The 11,362-nt window shown below is 39.7% G+C and overlaps 1 protein-coding gene across 10 annotated transcripts in view; it reads left to right on the top strand.

The window, feature by feature from the left end:
- The window catches only part of LOC138760434 (CAP-Gly domain-containing linker protein 4), a 396,307-nt gene that overhangs the window by 50,599 nt on the left and 334,346 nt on the right, over window positions 1-11,362 (top strand). For 7 of the 10 annotated variants that reach the window (XR_011355597.1, XM_069931024.1, XM_069931023.1 and 4 more), the window contains 2 exons: window positions 3,483-3,632; window positions 5,441-5,580. Coding sequence is in view for 9 of the 10 variants with exons in the window: in XM_069931024.1 (XP_069787125.1) it covers window positions 3,497-3,632; window positions 5,441-5,580 (276 nt within the window). In the remaining variant the exon portion in view is untranslated. Of the gene's footprint in view, window positions 1-2,622; window positions 2,677-3,482; window positions 3,633-5,440; window positions 5,581-11,362 lie in introns of all 10 variants that reach the window. The other 3 variants (XM_069931020.1, XM_069931018.1, XM_069931021.1) reach the window with 1 other exon arrangement.

Here is an 11,362-nt window from a genome sequence, read left to right as displayed (position 1 = left end):
TACATCATATTTGATGTCAATGCAGTGGAGTTAAGTATCCCACCTCTTTTGATATTGGAATGCTGTGTAAAAAGGCAGACTGACATGGAAATTTGCAGGTTTTGCTCGTTCCAGTGTGAATGACCAATTCCAACAGATTGGAGGGTTCTCATAAAGGAAAAATTGCTGGATTTCTGTGTAGAATAAAACATATTAGTCAATACCAATCTGCATTTTTGGTCTTCTCTTTTCATGGATACTCTTTCAATTTTGCAAATTTACCCAGTTCTGAAAAAAGGTCACCAAACAGAAAAATTAATGTTGTTTCTTAGCCTTCTCAGTAGCTCAGGCACCATTATATCATTTTCCTGCATTTTATTTTGTTTTTATTTCATTTGCCATCCTGTTTTGATTGTGTTTGTTTTCTCTGAATATCTGAACTGAAAGCAAGCATCTTCTGTGGCTCTCTGGGTCAGATACTTTCTAAGACTTATTCAGCCATTAGTATTGGCAAAATGCTACATAATAGATTTATAATGTAATGTCTGTCAGTTTCTGGATAAACCTATTGGGCTAATGAGGTGTCTTATTGTTGTGTATCTCTAAAATGAATCAGAATACAGGATGGCGATCGACGGACTGGTTGGGTGGTGCCAGAACATCAATCTTGGTCTCAACATCACCAAGATCAAGGAGCTTATTGTTGATTTTAGGAAAGGGAGGCTGAGGGATCACTTGCCTGTTTACATTAATAGGACAGAGGTGGAGAGCATTAGTGTCTTCAAGTTCACGAGGGTCTATATATCAGAAGACCCCTCCTGAAGCCAGCACATCAATGCAACCATGAAGATAGAACACTAATGTCTCAACTTTCTAACAAGTCTGAGATTTGGCATGCCGTCAAGCACTGAATCAAACTTCTATAGGTGCACTGTGGAATGTATACTGACTGGTTGCATCATAGCTTGGTTTGGTAATTTCAATTTCCAGGAGCACAGAAGATAGCCAGCTTCATCACTAGCTCCGACTTCCCATTTGCTGAAGGCATCTCTGTGAGGCGCTGCCTCAGAAGGGCTGGTCATGACATCTTGACATCTTCTTACTTTTAACTTTGGGTGGAAGGTACTAAATCCTGAAGCCCAGCATCTAAGTTCAAAAACAGTTTATTTTCAACTTCTTGCAGGCTCTTGCACCTCCCCTTGTTATACTTTTTGTGGACTGCTCCAACACCATGAAGAAGGTTGTCTAGATTTCAGATTAATTGTCAGAGTACATACATGGCATCACATACAACCCTGAGATTCCTTTTTCTTGCAGGCGCTGCAGAATTTGCTTGAATTGGTAGTGCAAAAATAAACTGTACACAGCATAAAACATGTAAACAAAGAACTGTAAACAAACTGAATGCAATACAGAGAGAACAAAAAAAATCAATAAAGTGCACAAATAAGAGTATTTAAATGAGTCTCTGTGTTTATCATTGAGGCGTCTGATGGTGGAGGGATAGCAGCTGTTCTTGAACCTGGTGGTGCGAGTCTTGTGGCTCTTATATCCCTTTTCCGATGGCAACAGTGAGAACTGAGTGCGTGCTGAGTGGTGAGTATCTTTAATGATTGCTGCTGCTCTCTGATGACAGCGCTCCCTGTAGATATGCTCAATAGTGGGGAGGGTTTTGCCTGTGGTGTCCTGGGCTGTGTTCCACTACTTTTGGAGGACTTTACACTCTGGGGTATTGGTGTTTCCATACCAGACCATGATGCAGCCAGTCAGCACACTTTCTACCACACCTTTGTAGAAAATTGCCAGAGTTTCTGATGTCATACCAAACTTCAGCAAACTTCTGAGGAAATAGAGGTACTGATGTGCTTTCTTCACGATGCCATTAGTGTGTTGTGTCCAGGAAAGATCCACTGAGATAGAGACTCCCAAAATTTGCTCACCCTCTCCACCCCTGATCCCCAATGATCACTGGATTGTAGACTTCTGGCTTTTATTTCCTGAAGTCAACAATCAGCTCCTTAGTTTTGGTAACATTGAGTGCAAAATTGTTATTGGTGCACCATTCAGCCAAGTTTTCAAGCTCTATCCTTTATGCTGATTCATCCCCATCCTTTATACAACCCACTTGTCGGCAAATTTATAGATGGTGTTATTGTCATACCGAGCTACTTAGTCATAGGTGTAAAGTGAGTAGAGCAGAAGGGTAGGAACATAGCCCTGTAGTGTTCTGATATTGATGGAGTTTGTGGAAGATAAGTTCTTATCAATCTTCACTGATTGTGATCTGGAGGAGACATGATCCAATTACACCTGAGTCCCAGGTCTTGGAGTTTGCTGATCAGCTTGAGGGGATGATGGTGTTAAATGCCGAGTCTTAGTCGATAAAGAGCATCCTGATGTATGCATCCTTGCTGTCCAGGTGTTCCAGTACTTTGTGTAGAACCAGTGAGATTGCATCTGTTACTGCAATAGGCCAACTTGAATGTAACCATGTCACCGCTCAGACAGGAGCTGATCTGCTTCATCACCAGTCTTTCGAAAGACTTCATCACTGTTGATATAAGTGCTACTGGTTGATAGTCATTAAGGCTGGTTACTACCCACTTCTTGTGCACCATTATGATTGACGCCTGTTTAAAACAGGTGGGTACCGCGCTCTGCTGGAGTGAAATATTGAAGATATCCATGAATATCTTGGTAAGTTGGTCAGCACAAATTTTTAATACTTGGTCAGGTACTCCTTCTGGGCTGGATGCTTTCCTTGGATTCACTTTCCTGATGGCAACTTGCATGTCATTGTTATATACGAACAAAATAAGTTCATCAGGGATGTGAGGGTGCGGAGGGGTGGTTCTTCGCTGTTACAGTTGTCCATTCGGGGGTAGAAGTGTTGATCCTCTGGGAGAGAAGCTTTGCCGCTGGCTACTGGATTTGGTTTCGGTTTTAGACCCTGCCCCAGCTATCGGGCGTCCCTCATTGTTTCCATTTTCATCCAGAATCTCCACTTCACCCGGGAGATGGCTTTCCGGAGGTCATAGCTGCTCCTGCAGTACAGATCTGGATCTCTGATCTTAAATGCCTGTGATCTGGCTCTCAGCAGGTTCCAGATTTCATTGTTCATCCTTGGTTTCTAGTTGGGGAAAATTGGTGGGGGTCACACTCATCCATAGCTGTTGACTGTAAGACCACCTTTTGTTTGTAACTGTGAAAATTTATTACCTATATATATATATTTATTTATCTCTTTAATTTCATTTAATGTATACTATTGTAGTTGTTTTTCTTTGTGAAGTATCTGTCTGCAGCTAGTAAGAATCTCAGTGAACCTGTGCTTTATACAATGTATATGACAATAAACTCATTGTCATTATCAACAACCTATTGGTTACTAGTAATTAACAAAGAACTGTTGAAGCAATTGGAAGTTTTCCGCCACTGTGAATTAATAGATTCAATATCTAAATTGATATGCCAAATCATCTTGTTTTCTTTACCTTCTGAAGAGACTGGCACTGAAATGACAAAAGAAGATCCTTATGAAGAACCTTCCAATGATGAGGACTCTATAAGTGGAAATTATAGCACTGTATCCTCAGATTCGGAGAGACCAGTTATCCATCCAGTAGTTTCAGCACCTATGCCTACAGATTGCGGTAAGTGATTTTTTAATTATAGCTAGCCTTGGAAAAATTGGCAATTAATCATTGTTTTCATAAAATAAAATTAATTTCAATTGTGGATTTTATTTTATGTACATAGAACAAGGTAACTATTGTTTTGGATTTTTTAACTCCTCCCAGAACCAGAGTTGACCATTGTCTTTCATTATGGGTTTCTGGAGTCCACTTACCCAAAAGAGAACAACTTTCTAACAGCCTGACTGCTATATGGGTTATATTGCCAAGTTGGAGTAGAGCCAACAAATTTACTTGGAGAGTACAATGCGACAACATACAATCCATTATTGGTGGAGTTCTCAAAGTAAAAATCTTGAGGCAGCTGGCCTCATTAGCAAGATCAGCTAAGAACTACCTTTCGTGTCACCTGTGCTTGTTCCTTTTGGACTTTTGTTTTTATTTTTGCATGGCCTGCTGTATTATGTATAGTTAGTTTGCCTGGATAGCACGTAGAATCATTTTTAAGTGTATCTCGATACATGACAGTAAATTATTTGATTAATTTCTTCCTCCTGTTCCTGCTGGAGTGCCTTAGGCAAAGGTGAAGTTGTCTCGTAGACAGTGTACATGCAGAGAGTATGAAATCTTCTCTCTAGAGTCCTTCTCTTTCATCTTGCAACCATTTGGCAAGTCTACCATGCTTTTAAATCCTGTCCTGCATCTCTAGCTTAGGCATTGTGTGCAGAGTTGGACTACAAGAGAATGTATAAATAATGCAGTAGTAATGAATAGGGCATCATGTAAACATTCTCTGTGAGTATAAAAATAAAACATGACCTAATATAACCTGCCATTCCTCAAAATTAGTGTTGCACACCAATGACAATACAGTACATTTCCAATTAACCAAAAACTAATCAATACACACACACACATATATTGTTATATGGGGGATGTTAGAATAGTTATGGGTAAAATATGTCTTTAAAAGAGATAGATTGTGTAGATTATACTTCACAAACAGAGTAAAACTTCACAAAAGATATCTCATTTAAAATGCAAGAGCTTTGCTGAAGCTAGATGTTGAGACTGGCTAACTTTGCAGAGGCAATGAAGAATGCTGATCTATTGTGTATGGGCAATAAAGTCCAGGCTCAGAGATACTGATAAGATCCTTCAAAGATGGGGTTTGGAGCCCTGTATGAAGTCATATGTTTTTTACAAGCAGAGAGAGGAAAAACAGATGATTTATCTTTGGGAGAGAGAGAGAGAGAGAGAGAGAGAGAGAAGTTGACGATCCAAAATGGCAAGCTTGCATTGTGACAGATTATGTTATATTTTATATTATGTGTAGATATGTTTTTGGGAGATAAATTGTGCGAGTAGTGTAGATCACAAGCAAACACAAACACATATCTCATTTTAAATGCCAGAGCTCTGCTCAAGCCAGATAGTCCAGGCTCACACTGCCTTTGTAAAGACAATGGAACGTGCTTTGCTGAAGGACTTCACAAGTAGGTGTTAATCGGGCATGCTTTGGAGTAATGGATTATTGTTTTGGAATGCAACAGATGAATGGATTCAGAAGATTGGGTCCGGTGCCCGCAGTCTGTCTGAATACAGCTTGCTGTTCTAAGAAGATCATGTGATTTTGCAAACAGGTTTTCTCTAAGGGGGGGGGGGTGGAATTCAGTTCTACAGTTCAGCACACACACACACACATATATACACGCATTCGAACACATACACACATATATTTAAAAATAGAGAGTGAGCATGTTTATTTAAATGTCAGTTACATTGAATGACAAAGTAATAATTATGTTAACATTTTTCATTTTCAGAATTTTCCTTCTTTGATCCACAAGACCCAGCATGCAAAAAAATCCTACATGATCTTAAAACAACCATTCCAGAATTGTTTGCTGTCTTGCGTCAATGGGTTCCACAAGTGCAACAACATATTGATGTGATTGGCAATGAGGTAATTCATAATTTCCATTGAAAAAAAATCATTATAAATAGCAGCCAGGGAATTCAATTAGGCAGACATTCTTGTTGTACAGAAATTAATTATTGCATAAAATTGGTTTCTAACTGTGGTTGGCTTTGTCGCAACTACGGCACAAAATATGGTTTTCAATCACAATGTTTTTGTTGCAATGCCCAAAGCACCTGAAAGTCCTGGAACTTTCAGGTGATGTCACAAATTAATCCAAGTACAGGTACACAATCCTTTATCTGGAACCCTTGGGGGACAGTGTGTTCCGAATTTCGGATTTTTCCGAATTTCGGAAAGCCAGATTTAAGACTACCCGAATTGTGCTGCTGTATACAACCCACCTCCCTCTAGTTGCGCTGCCATCTCCCCCCCTCACCCGCCCGACTCGCGCTGCCGTCTCTCTCCTCATTTGCCGAAATTTGGAGCTTTCCAGATTTTAGATGTCCAGATAAAGGATTGTGTACCTGCATATGCAATTACCATTTATTGTAGGGTCATGTGGAGAATGGATTGTAACAGCAGCAAAAAGAGTGGGACCTAGCTTGATGGAAGAGTAACTTATTTGTATATGCGATGGTACCCAGTTTGTCTTGGGTTTAGTACTGAAAAAGGCTCAAGACTTTAGTGATAATTTTGGAGTGATTTTTACTGAAACTTGAGGTGAAGGTTACTTTTCACTGCATGTGATATAAGAAGAGCCTTGGTGACCAGAGTAAATAGCAAAATTCCAAAGGCAGTAGATAAACGATTTGTCTTTCAATCTGCAGTTCGCTGTTGAACCTACAAAAAAAGAGAGGAATTCATCTTACATAAGAGCATTAGATAGCTTGGGCAAGTCCGTTCACTTTGGTTATGGACTTCTTGAAGGCTTAGAGTGATAGACTGCACATGTGATGCTCCAGATTGAGAATTTGTTCAGGTAGAGAAAACTACTTTTTGAATGTCTGGATTGTTGCAAAATATTTTTATGGACAGCATAATGCATCTGAGAAGCCACATGATTCAATTGTTCTTGTGATGACTTAATATTTTCAGCACATTTTAGTCATGACACTGGGAAGCTTTCCTTGAAAGAGGGGGCCGAGCTTCAGTGAGTTTGTTGTAGTATCAATATGTACAATGTGTTTGTCATGGCTGAATCGTTAAAGTCTGTGAAATATGTGAATTGTGACTGTGTGCTGTGTTGCTCTGCTGTGAATGATGAACGACCTAACTTTTTCCAGACGTATGAAGCTTTAAATTGTTTTAGGATGAGTACCTCGGAGCATTCACCTCCCTAAATGTCAAATCGTCTGCTGCTTCAGATCCCTGCTAGATCTTTCTCAACTCTCTTGGTCTCTCTCTAACAATTGAATTCTTTGTTCGGGATGTTGAGGTCTATATGTTGCCTGCTTCCAGAAACAGAAAACAATTGTACAAAATGTTAATAGTTCAGTTTACAAAGTTTAATGGGAGATGTTCCTGGATTAAGAGGCACTTAATTAGCTCAGTGCAAGAATGATTGGAATAATAGTGAATTGGAGCAGAAATCACTGATATTTTTTCCTTTCAGGAAATCTTCTAACTCCATGTTCTAACATATGCTGCATCCTGGCAACATAGTAGACTTGTTCTACAGCTTGGCACAGCTCATCCATGCAAACTCAGTTGGTAATCTGGGCTTGTCCCATGTGCCTTCATTGGCCTATATCCTTTTAAATATCTTATAATCCATATATCTGTCCAAAAGTCTTTTGAATGCCATAATAGTACCTTCTTCCATAGCTTCCTGTGGCAGCTCATTTCCACATATGGGGTACTCTCTGAGTGAAAATGTTGCCCTTCTTAAACATCTCCCCTCTCACTTTAAACCAATGCCTTCCAGTTCTAGAATTGTCTAGCCTATGAAAAAGACTGTGAACATTCATTTTATCGATGCCCTTCATGATTTTATAAACTTTTCTAAGCCTTATAAACTGGGCTTTAGCCTCCTATGCTCCAGGAAATAAATACGCAGCCTATCCAATCTTTTCTTATAGCTTGACTCCTTCACTCCTGGCACCCCTTCCAACTTAAAGATATCCTTCCTATAGTTGAGGTGTACACAGTACACCAAATGTCATCTCACCAATGCCATGCACAGCTGTATCATGGGAATATTCTCCAGGACCTTGTGATTTTACTCTGCAAGCCTTGCACACTTTGACTTGTCAAAGTGCGACACCTTACACTTGTCGGAGTTAAATTCCATTTACTATTGCTTGGTCCACTTTTCCAACTAATCTAGATCCTGATGTAAATTTGGGTATCCTCAAATCAACTACACAGCTAATTTTGGTGTCAACAATAAATTTACTGCATTAACACCCAAATTATTAATGTAGATAGCATACAGCAGTGGACCCACTACCAACCCCTGTGGTACACCATTGACCAATCAGAAAACTAACCTTCCACTAAACCGATTTTGAATCTAATTGGCCAGCTCACCTTGGATCCCATTAGATCTAACTTTCCAGACAAACCTACCTTGTGAGACCTTGTCAGATGTCTTGCTAAAGTTGAAATACTCAGAGTTTACTGTCCTCTTCAACCCTCTTGGTTACCTCTTCAAAATAAAAATCAGATTCATGAGACATGACCTCCCATACACAATGCCATGTTGACTACCTTTAATTGGTCACTGCCTATCCAAATGATGTTGGTCCTGTCCCTTAGAATTCTCTCCAACAACTTTCTCATGACTGGTGTCAGATTCATAGGGCTTGTCTTTGCTGTCTTTTTCAAATAGCTGTACAATATTATTCACCCTCCAATCTTCTAGCACATCACCTAAGGCCAAAGATGATGCAAATGTCTCTGCTGATGCACACATTATCCCAACAAAATTACAACATACAAACATACTGGGGAACCTCAGCATGTTATGCAACATTCATAGGAAGCAAAGGGTAATTAACATTTCCTTTGCCAGGCCCAAAACGTTGGTTATCCTTTGCTTACTACACCGGACAATGAAGATTTTACTTCTTTGACACTTTTGGGTGTATTTCAAGGATTTTAGATTGATGATCACCAAAATCATGAAAACGTTGGTTTCATATACCATTTGTTTTTTAGATATAACCTATTTTTGATATTTCCTGTCATATTTTATGTCTTAAACATTGCCCATAAAGCAAGCTGTTTTGTTCAGTCCAGGCATGCCTGGGCATACACTCAGCGCAGATGCTATGCAAATGTTGTCTGAGGCAAAGGCAGGCTTAATTAGGATAGATGCAGACAGGCTATAAAAGCAGCTCACATATACAGATATTGCGCATGATTTTGATATAGATTGAACACATGTTGATGCACATATTCTTCAGGCAATAGTATAGTGAGTGTACTTAATAATAATATTTATTTTCTTCAGGATGATTCACTACAACAAAAATGTCTTGTCATGTCGCCACAGCTGTGATACATTCTGTTATATTTGTGGTGAGTGAATGTTTAAGGCTCAAAGACACAGCATGACTATAGTTATTAAGAAAGCTTAAGAACTCTACTTCAGTTGTAAAATTGTTGAGCAAGACAAACCTGAAGTGGTGTTAAATATTGCTACTGCCACCGAGACAGTGGCAAGCAATGCAGATGTCTGCCAGAGAGACTTGGCTATCAATAAATCTTGGTGCCAAGATTCTTCTACCCAGGAACCTACCCGCCCAAAATGTTTTCGCTGCGGGAAGATGAATCGCAGCCCCAATAATTGCTATTTCAAAAAAGCCAAATGCCACAAATGCAATGAGATGGGGCACATCAAAGCAAGATGTCCAATGATAAAACTAAAGAAAGATTACCAGCCTGGCTCCAGAAAAATACAATTTGAGAAAGCCCAGGCACTGAAAACACAGATACCAATGAATCAGAAGAGGAACCAAACAAAAGTAAACATGTCATACAAGTAATTCACATCTGTGGACTGGGCCATAAAGAGCCACATTTTTACATCCATGGCCACATTAACAAGAAACCAATATGGATGGACCTAAATACAAGAGCAGCAGTTTCCCTAATGTCCAGAACAATGAAGGAGCGCCTGCTACCACACACAAAGATGCTCCAAATGAACACCATCTTAAAAACTGTTACGGGGGAGGAAATACAAGTTTTTGGAAAGTGCAAGGTACGCATTAAGTACAAGAATCAATCTAACCAGTTGCCCCTCTATCTGGTGAAAACTGAGGGGCCAGCATTGCTCGGTCACAATTGGTTAAGCAACCTTCAGCTGGATCAGTCAAAAGAACAAAGAAAAGTGAGATGAACACCTGCAGCAAACCATGGACCTCAAAGTGGCTCCAGTTTTAAAACGTTATTTGAAAATGGTTTGGGAAAAATTTGTGGGGTATGAGCCAAACTACATGTGAAACCCAAAGCAGAACCCAAATTTTGCAAACCCAAAGGCATACCTTTCTCAATAAAGAAAAAAATCTAATCGGAACTTAATAGACTGCAGAAAGAAGGAATATTAGAAAAAATCCAGTACTCCGATTGGGCAATCCCATTCATACCAATACGCAAGTCAAATGGAGAAATACATATCTGCGGTGATGACAAAGTGACCATCAATCAAGCACTACAAATTCCGGAACATCCCATCCCAAAGGCTGAAGAACTATTCCAAACATTAACTGGAGGACAAAAGTTCACTAAACTGGACCTGTCACAGGCCTACCAACAGGTGGGGCTAGACTACAGCTCCCAGAAATATGTAACCAAAAAACACACCTGAGGGATTATTTGCATACACCCACATGCCGTACAGAACATCAGCAGCACCTGCCATAGTCCAAGCAATTATGGACAAGTTACTGCAAGGACTCAATGTAGGCTGCTACTTAGGCAACATCATTACTGGCAGGGACAACACCGAGCATCTAACTAACTTAGATATCATTCTGAATCGACTACAACAAACAAACGTCTGACTACGAAAAGACAAATGTGTGTTCATGGCACCATCAGTGACCTTTTTGGATTTCATCATCAATCAGGAAGGGGTACAAATGGACAACGAGGGTACAGAAGCTGTACGGAATGCTCCCTACCAAACCAACAAAACTGAACTATAATCATTTCTGAGCCTAGTAGACCATTATTTACTAGGCCGACACATTCCAAACACATCTATGTTACGTAATACCTGAATGAACTATTTAAGAAGAATCAGAAATGGTACTGGAACACAGAAACCAAATGAGCTGTTGAATAATTAAAAATATTTTTAACAAGCAGTAACCATGTCTTAATTCATTACAATCTGGACAAAGAACTAAACCTGGCAGTAGACATATCGCCCGTGGGATTGGGTGCCGTACTGTCACAGAAAACTGAAAAGGGGGAACAACCTGTGGCCTCCCGATCACTAATTGTTTGTAAGCGGAACTATGCTCAATTGAAAAGAGGACTAGCTATCATCTTTGGGGTAAAAAGATTTCACCAAATATGGACATAAGTTTACATTGGTGAAAGACAACAAACCAGTGACTCTAATATTGGAATTTAAAAAAAGGAGTACTGATGGCGGTGGCAGCTCGAATTCAAAGGTGGGTAATGCTATTGGCTATTTAAAACACAAACCAGCGCTACAGAATAACCACGCAGATGCCCTCTCCTGCTTACCACTCCCAGATACAGAGCAGAACGAAACAATTGTGAAATAGACATCAGAAGTAAAACACAAATAAATCAAAGCCAACTGAATCAACTTCTGATAACGACAAAGGGGATCAGTAAGGGAACC

This window comes from Narcine bancroftii, chromosome 4, assembly GCF_036971445.1.
Source record: "Narcine bancroftii isolate sNarBan1 chromosome 4, sNarBan1.hap1, whole genome shotgun sequence".
Lineage (NCBI taxonomy): Eukaryota > Metazoa > Chordata > Chondrichthyes > Torpediniformes > Narcinidae > Narcine > Narcine bancroftii.
This window is presented reverse-complemented; position numbering and strand designations above follow the sequence as displayed.